This window comes from Thamnophis elegans, chromosome 16, assembly GCF_009769535.1.
Source record: "Thamnophis elegans isolate rThaEle1 chromosome 16, rThaEle1.pri, whole genome shotgun sequence".
In the NCBI taxonomy this organism is placed as follows: Eukaryota; Metazoa; Chordata; class Lepidosauria; order Squamata; family Colubridae; genus Thamnophis; species Thamnophis elegans.
In genome coordinates, this window is record NC_045556.1 from 18,346,702 (window position 1) to 18,370,017 (window position 23,316).

Genomic DNA, 23,316 nt, shown 5'->3' on the forward strand with positions numbered 1-23,316 from the left:
CAGCATTCGCTGGCTGGGGAATTCTGGGAATTGAAGTCCAGACATCTTCAAGCTGCCAAGGTTGAGAAACACTGGAGTAGAGTACAGTAGAGCAGGATAGAGTAACAAATGTCTCACGTATCGACATAAATGTTGGGCTCAATTGTGGTCATACGGCAAGGACTATCTGTATAAGCAATTATCACAGTCTGGTTTATCTCTTCCTCCCCCCTCCCTCTTTTTCTCTCTCTCTTTCTCTCCTTGAAGATGGGCAGGACAGCCCTTCACCTGGCTGCAGAGAAGGGGCAGGTGGAGGTAGTGGAGTTCCTCCTGGCCCTGGGCTCTTCTCACAACATCAAAGACAAGGTTTGCAAAAAGAGTTGGGAATTGTCTTGCCAAAGATCTACCTGCCAACATTTACTTGCCTTATTTACTATAGAACCCCTCCATCTCCAAATGACTTTGAGTGGCTTAAACTTTAACAGCCAGAACAATATAAGTAAGGAACTGTGGTTATATCTGTGTTAGCTGCAGCCAGTTTTATTGAATTATAAAGTTTAGAGAAGGTCTTGCTTTGTTGTATGCCTCCTGGAGAGGCTTGGTGTGATAGAAGGCAAATAAATTTTGTAAATAGACGTGTATAGCTCTGTTTGCTGGTGTTTAAACAAGTCACGTCAACAATGAAACCTTCAGGAGGGCTGATTGAGGTACCATTAGAGACAAACAAATCAAACAATCATTCAGAGTTTGAGCCAAGTCCAGGTTCACACGTTCTAGGAAGAGAATTATTCCTGGTTTTCACCTCTTTGTGAGCTCCATTCAATAGAAATCCCTGCTATAATTATTGTTTGATTTAGCGTCTGAAGAGAACATGACGAAGGAGAAGCAAACGTATATGGCAGTCCTCAACTTACGACCACAATTGAGCCCAGAGTTGATGCTGGCAAATGAAAAATTTGTTAAGTGCCATGTTACAACTTATGTGAAACATTTGTTAAATGAGTTGCAACTTTTCCTGCCATGTTTGTTAAGCGAATCCCTGCAGTTGTTAAATTAGGCACACGGTTGTTAAGTGAATCTGGCTTCCCCCATTGACTTTGCTCGTCGGGAAGGGCACACAAGGGGATCGCATGACATGGGGCACTGCAACTGCCATAAATGTGAGTCAGTGGTCAAGCATCCGAATGCAAATCATGTGACCATGGGGACGGTCATAAGGGTGAAAAATGGTCACAAGTCAACTTTTCCCAGTGCCGTTGTAACTTAGAACAGTCACTAAATGAATTGTTGCAAGTGGAGGACTCCCTGTACACACAGGCCACGTAATTATATACACAACTTCCCTCGGGAATATGGCAGTGGCTTCATAACTGGGTGTCCAATTCAGCGAGATGCAGCCATACTGCCCTCTTGGGTTTCACAACCATGAAAAACAGAAATGTATAAAATCAAATGGCCCTTTTGGGGATTTAGCATTACTGCCATAATGGAACATAAAGACGGTCTTAATAAAAGTATTTGAGAACTGTTAAGTGAAAAATAAAAAGAACTCAGTTTGGGAAAAGGCACGAAAAAGAAACTTGAAACACTCCCTTCCTCTTCCTTGATTTAATAAAAGAAAATATTTGTAGCTCAGGGTTGAAATCTGAGCATCGTTCATTTTGGTACAAAACCAATATTAATGCAAATAAAAATTACTACATTAATCTAACAAGTATAGTCTAATGTTGTTATATACATTAATATTCCTTCATTTTTCAATTAATCAATATTTATTGCATCCTTATAATAGTCCTATTCTAGTATTATTATATAAAATTAATATTTACTACATCCTAATAATCATAACACTATTCTTAGGCATATCTAATATCATCCTTTTTCAAAATCGAATCTTAACCTCTAAAATTCACTTTAGATGTTATACAAAATCATGTACAACTATATTCCCCCTAATTCTATTTTTTTAATCTCTTTAATTTATTCTCATTATCAGTACTGCCATTATTATTATTATACAATTGTATCACAGCGGCCAGATTTGGCATTGGTTACTAGTCGGGCCCCACCCAGGGGCCTAGGACGTCGTAATGTATTTTCGTAATATGCGTGCAGATCCAAGCAGTGTGGCTTTTTGCATTTGACTGATGGTGATTTTGTCAATTTTTAACTGTTTTAAATGTAATTCCAGTGCTTTTGGAATAGCACCCAATGTGCCAATTACGACTGGAATTACCACTGCTGGTTTGTGCCATAGTCGTTGAATTTCGATTTTTAAGTCCTGGTATTTTGCGATTTTTTCATCTTCCTTCTCAGCGACCCTGCTATCACCTGGTATTGCGATGTCTATGATTGTGACCTTGTTTTTCTCAACCAGTGTGATGTCTGGTGTATTATGCGCCAGTATTTTGTCGGTTTGTATACGGAAATCCCACAAGATCTTGACCATCTGATTTTTGGTGACTTTTTCAGGCTGATGTTCCCACCAGTTTGTTGCTGTTTTAATATTATAATTTTTGCACAAATTCCAATGGATCATTTGTGCTACTGAATTGTGCCGCAATTTATAATCAGTCTGCGTGATTTTTTTACAGCAGCTGAGTATGTGATCAACAGTTTCATCAGCTTCTTTGCAAAGTCTGCATTTGGCATCATCAGAGGATTTTTCGATTTTGGCCTTAATGGCATTTGTGCAGATAGCTTGTTCTTGCGCAGCCAGGATTAGTGATTCTGTTTCTTTCTTTAATGTACCTGTTGTTAACCATAACCAAGTTTGTTCACTGTCCACTTTATCTTTTATTTTTTCCAGAAATTGGCCATGCAGTGCTTTGTTCTGCCAACTCTCCATTCTTGATTTTATCACATCTTTTCTGTATTCTTGTTTCGTCTGTTGGGCCTTCAGTAGATTTTTGTTCTTTACTTCGATTAATAGATGTTCTTGACTTTCTTTTAAATAATCAGCCAGTGCATGTTTTTCTTCTTCAACTGTTTGCTTCACTTGTAATAATCCTCTGCCACCTGATTTTCGGGGCAGATATATATAGTCTATCAGTATCACCACGTGGATGTAAACTGTAGTGCATTGTCATTGGTTTCCTGGTTTTTCGGTCCAAAAGGTCCAAATCAGCTTGTGTCCAGTTAACTATACCAGCTGTGTATCTTATAACTGGTATTGCCCAGGTATTTATGGCCTTGATTGTATTTCCACCATTCAATTTAGATTTCAAAATTTTCCTAACTCTGTTGGTGTACTCTCGCCTGACAATAGTTTTTACTTCTCCATGCTTGATGTTATCCAACTGCAGAATGCCTAAGTATTTGTAGGCTTCATTTTCTTTGCATTTAATTAATTGGCCATTGGGCATTTCAATTCCCTCACATGCAGTGATTTTGCCCCTTTTTATGGATACAGTGGCGCATTTTTCCATGCCAAACTGCATTGAAATATCGATGCTGAATACTCGGACTGTGTTTGTCAATGATTGGATTTCTATTTCTGACTTTCCATAGAGTTTCAAATCATCCATATATAGTAAATGCGAAATTTTTTCAGCTTCTTTGGCTGTTTGGTAGCCTAATTTCATTTTTTTTAAGATTACTGATAGTGGGATCATTGCGATGATGAAGAGAAGAGGTGAAAGTGAATCACCCTGGAAAATTCTTTGCTTGATATTAACCATTCCGTAGATCTCATTCCCTACTGCCAACTCAGTTCTCCATTGTTTCATCGCCTTTTCAGTAAAGGATGTAATATTTTTGCTAATGCCAGTTGTTTCTAAGCATTTTATGATCCAACTATGTGGCAGTGAGTCAAATGCCTTTTTGTAATCAATCCAGACCATATTCAAGTTCGTTTTTCTGTTCTTACAATTTTCTAATATCATTTTATCAATTAGAAGCTGATCTTTTGTGCCCCTGCTCCTTCTTTTGTTGCCTTTTTGCTCTACTGGCAAGATGTTGTTTGTTTCCAAATAATCCATCATGTTATCTGCAATAATGCCTGTGAGTAATTTGAAGGTTGTTGGCAAGCATGTTATTGGTCTGTAGTTTTCAGGTGTTGTTCCTTTAGTTGCATCTTTCTGAATCAAGTATGTTTTTCCAGTTGTCAACCATTCATCAATTTGGCCCTTTTGTAAAATTTCATTCAGTTGCCTGGCCAATATTGCATGTAAACTGGTCAGATATTTGAACCAGAAACCATGTAATTGGTCCTTTCCAGGTGATGTCCAATTCTTTACCTTTTTAACTCGATTTTTGACCATCTCAGTTGTTATTTCTAATACTTGCATTTGTTTGTTGCCAATGCTTTTCTCAAAGTCATGTATCCACTTTGCTTTCTTGTTGTAATCCTTTGCATTTTCTCACAATTCTTTCCAGAATTCAACTGTGGCCTGCTTTTCTGGTTTTTCACTTTTGGTGTCTCCATTCACATTAAGACTTTGATAAAAACGCCGTTGGTCTGATCGAAATTGCTGATTTTGTTTATATTGGATGATTCATGCCTCATATCTTTCAATTTTTCTAGCTGTTGCTGTTATCTGCTGTTTTACAATCTCTACAGCTTCATTGATGTTTCTTGTATCCAATCTATATCTTCTGATTAGCCGATCTATGATTTTGTTGTTTTTAAGCCGTTGCTCATGCATGTTCTTTAAGTTACTAGCATCTGCCCTTAATTTTTTGATTTTTTGTTCTAAATGGATTTTCCACTTTGGCTTTGATGCTTTTTCTGTTGTGTGACTAGGTACTTTAATTTTAATGCCTAGTTCATTAGTGACTATTACAGCTGCGCTGTACATTAACTGGTTTGTTTCCAAGATGGATCCCTGTTCAATTGTTGAAAACACTGCATTAACCATTTTCATGATAGGGGCCAAAATTTTCTTAGGCATAGTTTTTAGTGATGGTAAACATTGCCTTTCCTCATTAAGCAGAAAATGCTCCATGATCTTATCCTTCAATTCTTTTTGTTTTTGAGTTAGTTCATCAGTTGGTTCAGTGATAACTGGTTCTAGTGGTGGTGATGTTATTTCTTCCCCGAGAGCTTCTTCTGGGAGTTCTACTATAATGTCTTTAGTTGTGTCTTGAATATCAGTTATTTCCGCTTGTGATATTGTTTTTTGGGTTTTGCAATTTGCCTGAATTTCCTCATGTTCAACTTCACTAAACACTTTATTCCGTATAATAAATCGCCTTTGATCTGCTAGTCGTTGTTCACTAACATTTGAATCTGGATATTGTTGTTTCCATAATTCATACATTCTCTTTAAATAGCCTCTTTTTTCTGGCTCTGAGTTGTAGTAACAGGCCATTATGGCACGGTTTTCATCTGCACTATATTTTTGTCGTTTTGTTGGCTGGTCCACTTGTCGACAGATGTCCAGGGACCCCAACATCCGCCGCGGCCCTTGTTAACCCGTGCGACGACCAATGCAGTATGGAATTCTTATTTGTTTTTTTCACCATATTGTATGGGTTGGCGGGTTTGTTTTTACGGGACCAGATGCCAACCTGACCCCAACCCTCCTCCTTTCTCATCCAGGTTTGGGACCGGCAATGGTGGAGTTGGACCATTATTATTATTATTATTATTATTATTATTATTATTATTATTATTATTATTATTAAAAAGAACCTTTTTATCCATATTTTATCCAACACTTCTTCCTCTATATTCTTGTTTTCTTGCAGAAGTTTCATTACTCAACTAGGTGACATTATCAGTGCCAGAGCATTAACTAGCTAGCACTGATGATGTTACCTAATTTGGGTAATGAAATGTTTGCAAGAAAACAATCTCAGAGAACAGCAAGGGCCCACAAATCTCCATCTCCTCCTCTTAGAAAGTTTCTCCTTAATTCTCCTTAATTGCTTCTTTCCTTAAAACTATTATTATTTCAAACTATTATTCTCTCCTTGAAACTATTATTTCTTGTCCTGCCCTCCGGTGCTTTGGAGAATAATTTGACCCCCTCTTCTTTCTGGCAGCCCCTCAAATACTGGAATACTGTTATCATGTCACCTCTAATTCTTCTAGTCAACTCCAAAACCTGCAGCCATTCTTCATATGATTTAGTCTTCAGGCCTTTGATCATCTCAGCTGCTCTTCTATGAAGAAGTTGAAGTCCATGCAACTTAACGTGGCGAAGGTTGAGAAACAATGTGTTAGAGGAACATTTCTACCTGTTCTCCCACTAGATCCCCACAAGAACTCTTCTCACTTAATGTGGAATGTCATCTTGGTTTGCAGGAGAAGAACATAGCTCTTCATTTGGCAGCTATGAATGGACATGCTGACGTATTACAGAAACTTCTAGAAGTTGGCGTGGATCCGGATGAAAAGAATGCAGTGAGTATAAAACTAAAAAATATGTTCAATGCCAAAACTTTCTTGAGTTTTGGTAATAGCTAAAGCAGGCTACAACAACATAAGGCTGGTGTGTGACCCAGTCATCCTCATCTTGATCCCTTGCCATGATTTAATTGTTTGTGGAGTTCTTGGCAGTCTCTGAGCTTGTTTGTTTTCTTGCGGATGTTCTCCGTGGTTTTCTCCAGAGCTAGCACTGAAGATGTAACTTGGTTGGATAATGAAACATTTGCAAGAAAACAACCAAGATCAGAGAGCACCAAGGATTTTACTGAAGATTTAACCTAGTCGGGTAACAAAACATCTTCAAGAAAACAAACAAGTTCGAGGAGAACCAAGGACCCAGCTGAAGATATAATCTGGTGAGGTATCTACGGTCTGACCTAAACGTAGTACAGAAAAATTATCAGCTACAACGTCCTACCTGTCAATGACTACTTCAGCTTCAACCGCAATAATACACGAGTCCACAATAGATACAAACTCAAGGTAAACCGCTTCAAACTCGACTGCAGAAAATACAACTTCAGCAACAGAGTGGACAATGCCTGGGATGTTCTACCTTAGTAGTCTCTAACCTTGGCAACTTTAAGGCCTGTGGACTTCAACTCCCAGAACCCGTAGCAACCCATCTTTGGCAACTTACCTATGCATCCCACACTTGATCTACAAAAACGATGTATTTCAGTGCGCACCCTGTCCCCATTTTCATTGTATTTAAGTATAATTTCATATTTAAGAACCAACTTAGTTGTATTTAAGTACAATGACAAAAAAGATTACACTTATTATATTTCTTACTGACTGGTGGGGAATGGAAGGGTTTACATTCTTTGCAGTCACGCTAAATCTTTCCTGTCTCCACTGGTCAGTTAGAACTGAAGAAGCTTCTTGGATGAGAAGCCAAATGTTTTCAAGGGGGAAAAAAAGCAAGGAAGTCAGTTGCGTTTTAGAAAAACTCCTTTGGGACAAGCAAAGCTGGCTGAGGAACTCTGGGAGTTGAAGTCCACAGTTGCCAAGGTTGGAGACCACTGCTCTACCTGACTCTGTTGTTACATCCTCAAACCCCCATAACTTTAACCTTAAACTGTCAACCTTACCATATTCCTAAGAGGTCTGTAAGGGGGCATGCATAAGCACACCAGCATGCCTAATATCCTACTGTCCCTATTTATTTGAACCCATTTCCTCCCTTCCTATTCATGTTTATTCTTATTCCTGTTATCCTGTACATGAGTGATATAAAAGAGCGTGGAAATTTTGGTGTGTCTTATACACCGAATACAGCCTTTTTTGCCCTCCTGAGCCCCTGCTCCCACCTACATCCCATTTTTGCAAAATATGGGCCATTTTTCGCAAAAATGGGGACATTTGTGCCTTCCCCCAGCCCTCTTAAAGCTCCTGCGGGCCAGGGAAGACAAACATTTTTTTTCTTACTTACCTCTTCGAAATCTTGGTGCCTCTTATACTCTGAAAAATACGGTAAAAATATAATCTGGAAAGGTAACAAAACATCTTCAAGAAAGTAACCAAGGCCAGAAGCACAAAGGCCCAACTGAAAATATCACCTGGTGAGGTAACAAAAAACATATTCAAGAAAACAACCGAGCTCAGAGAATATCAAAAACTTCACAGCTGAACCCTGAGCTACAGAGGTTCTTTTCTATTAAGTTGCCCTTCCAGATTTCATTATCTTAAATTTCCCCAGTACTCCTTCTGTCCTACACCAATTCCATCTTCTTCCTGAGAGGATTACTTTGGGCTTCTCATTCATCCGTGCAATGGCCACAGATATGCTACCACGTTCTTTTTCCCTGACTGTGTAAGAACTAATTCTCACGCATTAAAAGGACAACCAGGGCTTTTTTTTAAATATAATTTTATTTTATTTTTATTACATAGACAACATAATCACATAACAATAGAAAAGGAAAGGCAGAGGGAAAAGAAAAAAACACACACACACACACACACACAAAAAGGAAAATTTGAATTTGAATTTGTGTTTATTTGTATGCCGCCCTTTTCCCTGGGGGGACTCAGGGCGGCTCACAATCAAAAGGGAAGGGGGGACAGACTTTTACATATAAGACAGTACATGATTAAAAACGCAACATTCATACCATTCGGGCGGGTAACAATCTTTAGCCCCAGGCCTGACGGGATAGCCAGATTCTAAGGGCTGTGCGGAAGCCCTGGAGGGTGGTGAGGGTACGAAGCTCCACGGGGAGATCGTTCCATTGGGTCGGGGCAACCACCGAGAAGGCTCTCCTCCGCGTGGTGGCCAGTCGGCATTGGCCAGCGGATGGAATTCGGAGGAGGCCTAAACGATGGGATCTAATGGGTCGTGTGGAGGTGATCGGCAGTAGGCGGTCTCTCAAGTACCATAAAAAAAAAACCCATCATCCCATACAGTATGTCATTTGATTACAGGTGCATCCCTACTACGTTTCCCCCCATACACACATCCCGTATCTCTCTGTTATATATTTAATAGACATCACAATAACCTAGGGTTTAAAAAAAGAAAAGAAAGGGAAAGACCCAAAAAAGGGGGGGAAAAAACAAAACAAAACAAAAACAAAAAAAACCATCATCACATGCAGCATGTCGTTTGGTTACAGGTGTTTTAACATCTGCATCTTCAAATAATATTTACCGTCTTGGTCTAATATAACTAAAGGCCTCATTTTCATTCTATAATATATATTCAGTTAACATTAGCATTATTTTTCCCCAGAAAGTATACTTATATTTATTGTTAACCTTGCATTTCATACCTTCAAACAGAGATCTTATTCCTTCATTTTTCAACAAAACATCGCTGCCTATATATACCAGTTTTCATTTGTTCCCCTATTAGAACTGCTTATCAGCAGCGAAATATCATTATAATAAGTTCTTAACCTTATACATTATATCACCAGACCTAGGGCTTATTTTTTTCTGTCTTTTTCCAGGAAGGGATGACTTCCCTGCATTTAGCTGCTGAGGGAGGTCACAACGATTGCATCCATCTCCTTCTAGAAGCTGGCTGTGAAGTCAATGCCCAAACGCAGGTATGGTTAGTTTGATTCGAAAGATTTGGTCAAGACATATAGGAGGAATATTTACTTGTTCATTTATAGAATGGAATAGACTTCTTTATTGGCCAAGTGTGATTGGACACACAAGGAATTTGTCTTCGGTGCATAAGCTCTCAGTGTACTTAAAAAATACGTTCATCAAGAATCATAAGATACAACACTTAGTGATAGTCATAGGATACTAAATAAGCAATCAACGTAAATCATTCTAGAAAACTAAATAAAACAATATAATCATAAAGATACAAGCAACAAGGGGTGGGAATTTTTTGGTGGGGGAGTGGGGGGGAGTTTGGGGATTGTCATGTTTGTTGGTCCTGGTCTCTGAGTGTTATATGAATTTTGTTGTATGTGTACACTGTGTATATACATACATTGACAATAAAGTTTATATAACAAGGTTATAGTCATAATTGGAAGGAGCTAGGTACTAGGAAGGATGAGAAAAAGAATAGTACACTATATTACCAAAAGTATTCACTCACAATTGCTTCTGATTATGTGGATGGATGAGCGAATACTTTTGGCAATATAGTGTAATACAGTCTTAGCAAATAGTTTAACAGGGTTGTGGGAATTAGTTTTTAGCAGAGTGATCTGTTTATTTGCATCATTTCTATATCCCCGTGATCATGGGTTGCAAGTATGAGAAACATTCATAAGTGACTTTTTTCAGTGCTGTTGTAACCCTGAACGGTCGCTAAACAAGCAGTTGTATGTAAAGAACTAGCTGTGGTAGGTTTTTGTGAGCTTGCGTTGCCTGAAGATGTCCTCCTGATTTTTTTTCTCCCCCCAGAAAAAAATGACCTGCCTTCATTATGCTGCACTGAATGGCTATGTAGATATGGCCAAAACCTTCCTTGGTGCAGGAATCCAGACAGATGCTCTGAATTACGTAAGTGACTGGTTTCATCAACTGCAACCAGAATATCCTCATTATCTCCAAATAGAGGGAACAGGTACATCCACTGAGTTCAGCTGGGTTTCCCTTCGAAGTATCACATAGGACAGTGATGGCGAACCTTTTTTGGCTCATGTGCCATAAGTAGGGGGAGCGCAGGGGGGGTTGTGTACGGGCGTGCAGCACCCATAATGCAATGCGCAACCCCCCCAGTGCGCACGCACGCACTACAGGCACTCCCCCCCCCATTTTTTGCATGCTTTTTTCACCCTCCCCAAGCTCCAGAGGCTTTATACGAGCCTGGGGAGGGCAAAAACAGCCTCCACCACCCCGCCCCCCCGGAAGTCCTCCGGAGGCTTCAGGGACCTTCAGGAGCAGTCAAAACGACCCTCCGAGCAAACTGGAAGTCCGTTCCCGAACCTCCGATTTGCCTGTAGGGGTGTTTTTTTATGCTCCGGAGGCTTCAGGGAAGCTCATGAAGCCTCCAGAGGGCCTCTGGGGGAGGGGGGCGGGGAGGCTCCTATAAAGCCTCTGGAGCCTCGGGAGGGCGGGCGAAAAATGGCTTTTAAAAAGGGTAAACTCAGCGCCTCGCGTGCCCTGACAAATGGCTCCGCATACCTTAGGTTCGCCATCACAGACATAGGAGCTGTGGTGGCACAGTAGTTAGGATGTGGTATTGCAGGCTAATTCTGCCGACTGCCAGGAGTTCGATCCTGACCGGCTCAAAGTTGACTCAGCCTTGCATTCTTCCGAGGTTGGTAAAATAAGGACCAGATTGTTGGGGGCAATAGGCGACTCAGTAAACCACTTAGAGAGGGCTGTAAAGCATGCAAAGCAGTATATAAGTAAGTGCTATTGCTATATCTCCAAATAGAGGAAATAGGCACATCCACTGAGTTCAGCTGGGTTTCAGCTGGTTCAGCTGAGTTCAGCTGGTGGCACACTGGTTAGGATGTAGTATTGCAGGCTAATTCTACCAACTGCAGGCTAATTCTACCAACTGCCAGGAGTTTGATCCTGACCTGCTCAACATTGATTCAGCCATCCATCCTTCCGAGGTGGGTAAAATGAGGATCCAGATTGTTGGGGGCAAGAGGCTGACTCTGTAAACTGCTTAGAGAGGGCTGTAAGGACTTTGAAGCAGTATATAAGTATACATTAAGTATATAAGCAGTATATAAGTCTAAGTGCTATTGCCCTGCCTGGTCCATGCCTGCAAGGCAGTATTGCAGGCTGACTCTGCCTACTGCCAGTAGTTCGATTCTGACCGGCTCAAGGTTGATTCAGCCTTCCATCCTTCCGAGGTGGGTAAAATGAGGATCCAGATTGTTGGGGGGCAAGAGGCTGACTCTGTAAACCGGTTAGAGAGGGCTGTAGAGCACTGTGAAGCAGGATGTACTCTAAGTGTAAGTGCTATTGCTATCTTCCTTCCTTACTTCCTTCCTTCCTTCCTTCCCTCCCAGTGGTTAGAATGTAATATTGCAAGCTAGCTTTGCCCACTGCCAGGAGTTTGAGCCTGACAAGCTTAAGGTTGACTCAGCCTTCCATCCTTCCGAGATGGGTAAAATGAGGACCCAGATTGTTGGGAGCAATAGGCACATTCTCTAAACTGCTTAGAGAGTGCTTTAAAGTACTGTGAAACACTATATAATTATAAGAGCGATTACTATTGCTATTCTACCCTACCACTATCTGGAACGTCCCCTGGTGCAGCCAGAGCATTGGCAACTGAAAACTCCAGTAGTGTCAGGCTTCTCCTGGCTACTATTAGAATCGGACATGGTGTGTGCAATGATTCTGCGATGCAGCTGTGAGATGCATAAGGTTATTACAAGAACAAGGAAAAACGTGAAGAAAGGAGCTCAGCAACTGTCATATATGAACTGCAAGCCCTTTTTATAGTAAAAGCAAGGTTCGGTTCCTATTTTTGTTTCTCCCACCTGCGGAGCACAACTGACAAAAGATCTCCCACCTTTGGTGTGGCAGGAAAGTTTATTAATGAATAAACTAGCCTGTGGGCAGATTGTTTGCTTTTGACCTGTTTGAACCCAACAGCGATCAAGATGGCGTTTCTAGAGATCTTTTTCCCAGAGCTTCTCTATGACTCTGACTCTGACTTACAACAGCGAGAAGACCATTAAACTCACTATATACACAATTGACCAGAGAGCATTGTTTTAATTTGTGGGGCACTTTGGGATTAACATGGATTCCTCTGAATTAATCATCTGGATCTGCTTTGTTCCCCATGGCCCAGGGGAATGTACAAGTAATCCAGAGATACAGACCGGTTCAGCTGAATAGGTAGTAACTCGGCTGGACCCGTGAACCATACCGGTTCTTATTCTGGGTGCCTCCATCTTTATTTTCTGTTCTGCACATGCGCAGAACAATCTTCATTGAAAACATGTAATTTCCCCTCCTTTTTTAATGGTGTGTGCATGCGCAGACCTTTTAAGTGCAAATGCGCACACACTTGCAAAGTTTTTCGGGCACCGAACCGGATATAATGCCGGCAGGAACCCATCCCTGAGGTAGTCCCCTACCTAATTTCTGTTGCTAAGCGAGACAGTTATTAAGTGAGCTTGGCCCTGTTTTATGCTCTTTCTTGCCACAATTGTTAAGGGAATCGTTGCAGCTGTATGGCTATTAGCTGCTCAAATATTGAAACAACCGTTGGCGCTGTGAGAAGGCATTGCTTTGCCATAAACTCCGTTGTATTTTCCCACGGTAATCTCTTCGGACTCTGAATTAGCTTGTTGTTCTTAGCCTCTTTAGCCTTTATCTCAGACTCCATACAGGATGTAGCTTGTCTAATCGTTGGTGAGAACAGCCGGCTGTCAGTTTGCTCCCTTCCCACAAGATCGGGAACGTCTGATAGCTGTTGTTTTGTCAATTCTCTTTGAAGGTCCCATTCTAACATCTCAAATTTGTTGGAGATGGAGTGGGGGTTACTTTTACTCACAGTTCTCTTTCCGGCAAAATGTTCTTCAATTCTTGGTTGTTTTGCAGTTTGCATGTGCGGGGGAGCTCCCAGGCTGGTACCATGGCATTTCTTTCTTTTTCCCATGTCTTATCAGTCCCAGGCAAAAAAACAACAACACAACTTTATCTGTGTTGTGTCTCGACGCTATTATCTCATCCAAAGAATATTACCGTATTTTTTTGACTATAAGATGGACCCTTTCCCCCGCTAAAAGAGTGTGGAAATGTTGGTGCATCTTATACATTTTTTTTTTAGACATTTTATTAGGATTTATAGGCCGCCCTTTTCCCTGAGGGGACTCAGGGCGGCTTACAATCGCAGGAAAGGGGGTGCAATACCAAAAGACAAACAATATGTGAACAGAATAAAATAATAAAACACAACTTGCATTCAACAGTCAACACTCGGGCGGGTAAATTGGGAACCTATCCCCAGGCCTGATGGGAGAGCCAGGTCTTAAGGGCTGTGCGGAAGGTCTGGATGGTGGTGAGGGTGCGGATCTCGACGGGGAGGTCGTTCCACAGGGTCGGAGCTGCAACAGAAAAGGCTCTCCTCTGTGTAGTCGCCAGTCGACATTGACTGGCAGATGGGATTCGGACACCAAATACAGCCATTTTTGGCATCCCAAAATCCCACCCCTGCATCCCATTTTTGCAAAAAATGGGCGGAAAACTGAGGCGTTTTTCCCTTCCTTCAGCCCACAGAAGCACACTGCAGGCTTCAGCAGGGCTGGGGAAAGGGGAAAGTGCCCCCATTTTTGTGAAAAAATGACCCGTTTTTCACCCTTTTTTGCAAAAACCGGGGCATTTTTCCCTTCCCCAGCCCTATTGAAGCCTGCAGAGTGCTCCTTGGGGCCGGGGACAACAAAAACTTTTTTCTCTTACTTACTTTTTCGAAATCTTGGTGTGTCTTATACACAGCTGCATCTTATAGTCTGAAAAATACAGTAGGTAAATAAAAAGGATCCAGTGGGAATACTAAAAATTGATAAAATAAAAAGGAGTTACTGCAAACACGCTCCGGCAGCTAACCTCCTGGCTCTTGCAGTTGTTAAGTTAGTAACAAGGTTGTTAAGTGAGTCTCGCTTTCCCACTGATCTTGCTTTTCAGAAGGCCTCAAAAGGTGATCACTTATCCCCAGGACACCACCACCGTCGTAAATAATATCAACCATTTGCCATGCACCCAAATTTTGATCGCATGTCCATGGGGAGGTTGCAACTGTCATAAGTGTGAAAAACAGCTCTAAGTCACTTTTTTCAGTGCCGTTGTAAGTCCGAGTGGTCACTAAATGAACTGTTGTAAGTTGAGGACTACCTACATTGTGCAACCAAGGTCAGCAAATAACTGCAACTTGTGTGAAGTTCCAGTGTGGATTTTCCAATCAACAGAATGCAACTTAGAAGCTTAGACTTGCTCAATGCTCTAAGTACATTAATTTTGCTTTTTTTTTTAAATTCCTGCAGCAAAATGCATCAGCCATGCACATTGCAGTGCTACGGAACTACCCAGCCATTGTCAAACTTCTCATTGATGCTGAATGTGACCTTGATGTTCCTGATAATGTAAGATTTTTTAAACTATGGCAACCAATGTGTTTAAGTGTCAGAGTTCCAAATAGCATCCAAAATTAAATCAGAGTCCGAGGCAAAGTATTGCTCAAAGTTCCAATTTAATAAGAGAGCCATGTTGGCACATCTGGGAAAACCCGAATCTGAAAGCTTCCCAGTTTTCCGCACCCAGTTGAAAGTTCAAGATCTTGCCCCCACCCCCATAAGTCCATCACATGGTCCAATCTCCCACTGCCATGCTAGCAGTTCCACCCATCCAGTTCTGGTCAGGTGTAGAGGTTCAAAGACAAAGGATGACCTTGGCTTTTTAGAGAGAATTTTGTTATGGCTACATAGCATCTAACTCCGTACAATTCCCCCCCCCCCATTTTCCCACAGTAGAAAAGGCATAGTAGAATAATTGCAAGTGTAGCAGGCCAAAGATCCAAGAGGAATATGGCTGCAGACCTGACGAAGCTTTGGCAGCAGGTTAGTGTGCTTGCAAGATCTTCACCTTCCTCCTCATCGCCCTTTTTTAACGACCCCAGAATCCTTTGTGGGGTGGAGCCTGGGCAACTGAACAGAGCTGAGTGTTTACTGGCCAGATGCCCTTCCTGTTGCCAATGCAGAGGTTTTTTTCCAGCAGATATATTCTTAAGTGTGCCCAGAGAGAGAAATATCTGCCTCTATCTGGGATCAAACTCACAGCCTCCTGATTGTGAGCTGAAAGCTCCCACCTCTAGGCCACCGCACCACTCAAGTTCTTCACCTAATTTGATGGCATTTTAATGAGGTCAAAACAATTGTGGGAAAGGGGATGCTTGCTTTAAGGGACAGTGTCACAGATGGACTTCTGCCGGTTCGCACCGGTTCAGGTGAACTGCCAGTGGCGGCAGCGCGAGGCTCCGGAGACATCATTATGTACTTTCTGTGCATGCGCGCACGCTCCCACTACCAAACCGGTAGTGAAGAAATGAGGGTACCATTACTGGATGGTGTGTACGCTTCTGTGCGCTTTGAAGCATAGCTTTATTCTTCAAATCCTTGGCGCTGCACCACTTTCATTTCTTTTGATTAAATTATTTATCCGATTTAGTCGCTATTCCACTCTGGAACACCTCTGGGCAGCTTGGAACATAAGGAGGATAAAATATAATATGAATAGGGAGGGAAAGGAAGAAAAAAACAATTTAAAGGGAGTACAAGGAAAAATTGAGACCAATATGACAATTATGGCCAACAGCCCAACAAACATACGCAGATAATAGCTCAGTCACTTTAAATGACTTTCTGGGAGAAGATAATGCCATCTGAGCGGGATCCACCAGGATCTCAAGGGGATCTCATTCCAGAAAGCAGATGCCATGACAGGGAAAGGGCACTTCCTGTGTCTTTGCAGATGGCATTGCTTGGTTGAAGATTCTTGGATATAAACTGACATTGGTTATAAACTGAAAATTGAGTTCCCTTGCTGGAATTCTTTGTCTAATACCAGCCCTTCAGGTCTCAGGCTGGAAAACTGGGAATCCAGGAGTTCTAGTCCCGCCTTGGGCATCAAAACTGGCTGGGTGCCCTTTGGGCCAGTCCCTTTCTCTCCTCCCAACTCACCTCACATGTTTGTTCTTGTTGTAAAGACAAAAGGAGGAGGGGGGAGTACTGAATAAGGTAGCTGCCTTGAACTATTGATAAGAACAATAACGGTGGACTATTGAACAATTAATTAATTAAATCTCTAAATAAGATCTCTTTCTTTGAGAGAAATGGGCAGTTCATAAATAGGAAATACACACACATACATACATACCTACATACATACATACATGCATGCATAATCTTAGCGCATCCTGGTAATTAAATTATTGTGCAATCCAAGTTAGGGGAAAAATTCCCTTTGAGTTCAGGCCGCTGCCCCAAAGTCCAAGGAATTATTGAAGGGGTTTCTCTTGTTATTTCTGGAGTGAAATTCAGCTGGCATTGGGGGCCACGTAACAACATTTTTCTGCTGTGTATTCAAGATAGACTGTGATTAATATATTTGTGTGTCTGTGTATGAGTGTAATCTTTGTTGTCATTTTGGATAACTTGGCACTCTTGGATGCTGCAGCTTTTATTATCTTACTCTTATCCTTGGGATGCTGGCATTATTTGGTGGGTCTTTCTTTCTTTCTTTCTTTCTTTCTTTCTTTCTTTCTTTCTTTCTTTCTTTCTTTCTTTCTTTCTTTCTTTGGAGAGGGGGCGTTGAAATTCCATCTTAATGCATTCCATTATGTACACAGAATAATGACAGTAAAGGCTACTAATCTCTTACCTATCCCTTTGATTCAGTTGGCTCCTTCCTGCTGGAGCTTCTTGTCCCCATGAGGTGCCAAAGATAGAAGACCGTTTCAGACAAATGGCTATCCAACATCTTCTTAAAGACTTCCAGTGAATGCCCCAACATTGGAAGTCTTTAAGAAGATGTTGGATAGCCATTTGTCTGAAACGGTATAGGGTTTCCTGCCTAGGCAGGAGGTTGGACTAGAAGACCTCCAAGGTCCCTTCCAACTCTGCTATTGTACTGTATTCTATGAGAAGGCCTCTTTGAGGCCACAGAAAAAGCTTTTAACCAGATTCCAAAAAAGCAGTTTATCTCAATGCTAAGGAACGGATGCTTCTCCCAAATTCTTTGCAGTGCTGATTTCTGATTCTCCTTTCTGCCTTCAGAGGCAACAGAGTCCTCTTCATATTGCTGCGGAGCACGGAAGGCAAGATATTGCTGAGTTGATCCTCATGGCTGGGGTGAATTTAAAATTAACCGATAAGGTAATGCCGCTGTCTTGCCTCTTTCTGTATGCATGGAATGTTACCTCTTTGCAAACCTGTAGGCACCAGCCATGCCTACAGGATTTTAGCATGAAAATGCACAGAGGATGATTTAAAGGGAACTTACCAGGGATAGTTTGCTCCCGGCATTACTGCTGGTTCAGTGCGCGCAAAACTTTTGCACACACACACACACACACGCTTGCTTCGCTCATGCACACGCCAAATGCGCACTCTGCACGAATAGGTCTGCGCATGCACAAAACATTAAAAAAAGAAAAAAATTACATTTGTGCAATTAAGATGGCGCCCCCGTAGAAGAACTGGATCAGGGGGTGGGGGGGTGGCAGGCCTGAGTGGCTGCTGCTCCCAGTGACCCAGGCTGCCAAAACACTACCGGTTCAGCCGAACCGGTCTGAACCAGTAGCAACCCATCTCTGCAACTTACCTTATGCATCCCACACTTGATCTACAAAAAGGATGTTTTTCAGTGCGTACCCTGTCCCCATTTTCATTGTATTTAAGTACAATGACAATAAAGATTACACTTATTATATTTCTTACTTACTGGTGGGGAATGGAAGGGTTTACATTCTTTGCAGTCAGGCTAAATCTTTTCTTTCTCTACTGGTCAGTTAGAACTGAAGAAGCTTCTTGGATGAGAAGCCAAATGTTTTCAAGGGGGAAAAAAAGCAAGGAAGTCAGTTGCGTTTTAGAAAAACACCTTTGGAACAAGCATGACCTGCTTGTTTGGGAATCTCCATAGACATTCAGCTCAACAGGAAAATATAAAATGCTTGCAAATTCCTCCATGCTTTAAAAAATCACAGTATAAAACTGGTATCTAATAATTTGCATGGCATCAACTATAAAGATGTAATTTTCATCAGGCAAAACTAAATCTTTACTAAAAATGCAAGGACGAGTACCTATCGATCATTGGAAGAAATACAGTCATGACATAGCAGGAGTTAAATATTGGCTGCCCATTAATTTTAAAAAGCCCCAAAGATTTGTCCTATTCAACTCACGGTATTTATATATTTTTTCTGCAGCAAGGAAAAACATCACTGGACGTAGCTGCTCGTGGGAACCACATCACTTTGGCTGATATGATCATCAAAGCGGATAGGTTTTACAAGTGGGAAAAAGTAAGTGTGCTTTGTGATTCTGAGGTGACTCTGAGGTGACCAAATGAGGTGAAGGAAATTGGGGGGCTGAGGAAATACGGGCCCCAAATGGAAAGAGGTTAACTGGGCAGAAGCACAAAATGGTTTTTGATAATAAAGAATGGAATGGAATGGAACGGAACGGAACAGAACAGAACAGAAGTAGAATGGCATGGAATGGCATGGCATGGAATGGAATAGAATAATGGAATAGAATAGAATAGAATAGAATAGAATTCTTTATTGGCCAAGTGTGATTGGACACACAAGGAACTTATCTTTGGTGCATAAGGTCTCAGTGTACATAAGAAGAAGAAAAAGATATTCATCAAGAATCATAAGATCCAACACTTAATGATAGTCATAGGTTACTAATAAGCATTCAAATCATACTAGGAAACAAATAAAACAATATAAAATGTAAAGATACAAGCAACATGGTTATAGTCATAAGTGGGAAGAGATAGGTATTAGGAAGGAAGAGAATAATAATAATAATAATAATAATAATAATAATAATAATAATTGAACCGGGATCCATCTTGGAAACAAACCAGTTAATGTACAGCGCAGCTGTAATAGTCACTAATGAACTAGGCATTAAAATTAAAGTACCTAGTCACACAACAGAAAAAGCATCAAAGCCAAAGTGGAAAATCCGTCTAGAACAAAAAATCAAAAAATTAAGGGCAGATGCTAGTAACTTAAAGAACATGCATGAGCAACGGCTTAAAAACAACAAAATCATAGATCGGCTAATCAGAAGATATAGATTGGATACAAGAAACATCAATGAAGCTGTAGAGATTGTAAAACAGCAGATAACAGCAACAGCTAGAAAAATTGAAAGATATGAGGCACGAATCATCCAATATAAACAAAATCAGCAATTTCGATCAGACCAATGGCGTTTTTATCAAAGTCTTAATGTGAATGGTGACACCAAAAGTGAAAAACCAGAAAAGCAGGCCACAGTTGAATTCTGGAAAGAATTGTGGGAAAATGCAAAGGACTACAACAAGGAAGCAAAGTGGATACATGACTTTGAGAAAAGCATTGGCAACAAACAAATGCAAGTATTAGAAATAACAACTGAGATGATCAAAAATCGAGTTAAAAAGGTAAAGAATTGGACATCACCTGGAAAGGACCAATTACATGGTTTCTGGCTCAAATATCTGACCAGTTTACATGCAATATTGGCCAGGCAACTGAATGAAATTTTACAAAAGGGCCAAATTGATGAATGGTTGACAACTGGAAAAACATACTTGATTCAGAAAGATCCAACTAAAGGAACAACACCTGAAAACTATAGACCAATAACATGCTTACCAACAACCTTCAAATTACTCACAGGCATTATTGCAGATAACATGATGGATTATTTGGAAACAAACAACATCTTGCCAGTAGAGCAAAAAGGCAACAAAAGAAGGAGCAGGGGCACAAAAGATCAGCTTCTAATTGATAAAATGATATTAGAAAATTGTAAGAACAGAAAAACGAACTTGAATATGGTCTGGATTGATTACAAAAAGGCATTTGACTCACTGCCACATAGTTGGATCATAAAATGCTTAGAAACAACTGGCATTAGCAAAAATATTACATCCTTTACTGAAAAGGCAATGAAACAATGGAGAACTGAGTTGGCAATAGGGAATGAGAGCTACGGAATGGTTAATATCAAGCGAGGAATTTTCCAGGGTGATTCACTTTCACCTCTTCTCTTCATCATCGCAATGATCCCACTATCAGTAATCTTAAAAAAAATGAAATTAGGCTACCAAACAGCCAAAAAAGCTGAAAAAATTTCGCATTTACTATATATGGATGATTTGAAACTCTATGGAAAGTCAGAAATAGAAATCCAATCATTGACAAATACAGTCCGAGTATTCAGCACCGATATTTCAATGCAGTTTGGCATGGAAAAATGCGCCACTGTATCCATAAAAAGGGGCAAAATCACTGCATGTGAGGGAATTGAAATGCCCAATGGCCAACTAATTAAATGCAAAGAAAATGAAGCCTACAAATACTTAGGCATTCTGCAGTTGGATAACATCAAGCATGGAGAAGTAAAAACTATTGTCAGGCGAGAGTACACCAACAGAGTTAGGAAAATTTTGAAATCTAAATTGAATGGTGGAAATACAATCAAGGCCATAAATACCTGGGCAATACCAGTTATAAGATACACAGCTGGCATAGTTAACTGGACACAAGCTGATTTGGACCTTTTGGACCGAAAAAACCAGGAAACTAATGACAATGCACTACAGTTTACATCCACGTGGTGATACTGATAGACTATATCTGCCCCGAAAATCAGGTGGCAGAGGATTATTACAAGTGAAGCAAACAGTTGAAGAAGAAAAACATGCACTGGCTGATTATTTAAAAGAAAGTCAAGAACATCTATTAATCGAAGTAAAGAACAAAAATCTACTGAAGGCCCAACAGACAAAACAAGAATACAGAAAAGATGTGATAAAATCAAGAATGGAGAGTTGGCAGAACAAAGCACTGCATGGTCAATTTCTGGAAAAAATAAAAGATAAAGTGGACAGTGAACAAACTTGGTTATGGTTAAAAACAGGTACATTAAAGAAAGAAACAGAGTCACTAATCCTGGCTGCGCAAGAACAAGCTATCCGCACAAATGCCATTAAGGCCAAAATTGAAAAATCCTCTGATGATGCCAAATGCAGACTTTGCAAAGAAGCTGATGAAACTGTTGATCACACACTCAGCTGCTGTAAAAAAATCGTGCAGACTGATTATAAATTGCGGCACAATTCAGTAGCACAAATGATCCATTGGAATTTGTGCAAAAATTATAATATTAAAACAGCAACAAACTGGTGGGAACATCAGCCTGAAAAAGTCACAGAAAATCAGATGGTCAAGATCTTGTGGGATTTCCGTATACAAACCGACAAAATACTGGCGCATAATACACCAGACATCACACTGGTTGAGAAAAATAAGGTCACAATCATAGACATCGCAATACCAGGTGATAGCAGGGTCGCCGAGAAGGAACATGAAAAAATCGCAAGATACCAGGACTTAAAAATCGAAATTCAACGACTATGGCACAAACCAGCAGTGGTAATTCCAGTGGTAATTGGCACACTGGGTGCTATTCCAAAAGCACTGGAATTACATTTAAAACAGTTAAAAATTGACAAAATCACCATCAGTCAAATGCAAAAAGCCGCACTGCTTGGATCTGCACGCATATTAAGAAAATACGTTACGACGTCCTAGGCCCCTGGGTGGGGCCCGACTAGTAACCAATGCCAAATCCGGCGAAACAACTGGCCGCTGTGATACAATTGTATAATAATAATAATAATAATAAAGTCTTAGTAGGTAATATGACAGTGGTGAGGAAATTATTTGTTTAGCTGGGTGATGGCATTCAGGAAAAACTGTTCTTGTGTCTAGTTGTCTTGGTGTGCAGTGCCCTATAGTGTCGTTTTGAGAGTAAAGTTGAAACAATTTATGTCTGGGATGTGAGGGGTCTGTAGATATTTTCACAGCCCCCTTTTTGACTCGTGCAGTGTACAGGTCCTCGATGGAAGGCAGATTTGTAGGAATTATTTTTTCTGCAGTTCTAAGTATCCTCTGGAGTCTGTGTCTGTCTTGTTGAGTTGCAGAGTTATAGAGGTGCAGATGACAGACTCAATAATTCCTCTGTAGAATTGAATCAGCAGCTCTTTGGACAGTTTGAACAATAAGCAGTTAATTGTGCGCGGGTGCGTGGGGGGGGAAACCAAGCAAACAGGAAAATGTAGCTGTGGGATGGAATCAGATACAAAGAACTCATTGAAGTTTTCTGTCAAAACTGGGAGAATTTCTCCAGAGGAAACCGAAACCCTGCAATTGTTTCTCAAGGACAATTGCAGGGTTTCGGTTGTGGTAACAGTCATGATGCTATTGGGAAAAGCCTAGGGACTTGATTGATTGATTGATTGAGCTATATGGCTTCCCATCTCATTTAAACACCTCTGGGAGGGCCACAACAGGTAAAAATGATCCAATAAAAAGGAGGGAAATATGAAAAGCCGGAGAGATCACAGAAGAGTGGGGAGAGGATGGCCAATAGTAGATAGGATATTTATTTATATCCTGACATTAAATAGCTGCAAGAACATGTAGAACCTTTTTTTTTAACCATAATCCTCTTTCCTTTGAATGGTTTTTTGAACGACACTTTTTTTTTGTCAAATGGAGTAATGAGATAGAAGAGAATATTTGTAGCTGAGGGTTGAACTGTGGGGTCCTTGGTTTTCTCTGAGCTTGATGGTTGGCTTGCAGACATCTCATGACCCAACTGGATAACACCATCAGTACTAGATAGGAGTAGGGTTGATTCTTATTTTTATATGCAAAAGGCTTGCCCTGTCAGTGATGACAGCGCTCATCTCCGTTTCAAAGCTGAAGAGCCAGCACTGTTCGAAGA

The 23,316-nt window shown here is 40.7% G+C and overlaps 1 protein-coding gene across 1 annotated transcript in view; it reads left to right on the top strand.

Moving 5' to 3' along the window:
* ANKDD1A (ankyrin repeat and death domain containing 1A) overlaps nucleotides 1-23,316 on the top strand; it is a 43,003-nt gene that overhangs the window by 12,782 nt on the left and 6,905 nt on the right. Inside the window, exons 6-12 of the mRNA XM_032233319.1 lie at nucleotides 247-345; nucleotides 6,230-6,328; nucleotides 9,307-9,405; nucleotides 10,229-10,327; nucleotides 14,785-14,883; nucleotides 17,572-17,670; nucleotides 18,726-18,821. Of these exons, the coding sequence (XP_032089210.1) occupies nucleotides 247-345; nucleotides 6,230-6,328; nucleotides 9,307-9,405; nucleotides 10,229-10,327; nucleotides 14,785-14,883; nucleotides 17,572-17,670; nucleotides 18,726-18,821 (690 nt within the window). The remainder of the gene's footprint in view (nucleotides 1-246; nucleotides 346-6,229; nucleotides 6,329-9,306; nucleotides 9,406-10,228; nucleotides 10,328-14,784; nucleotides 14,884-17,571; nucleotides 17,671-18,725; nucleotides 18,822-23,316) is intronic.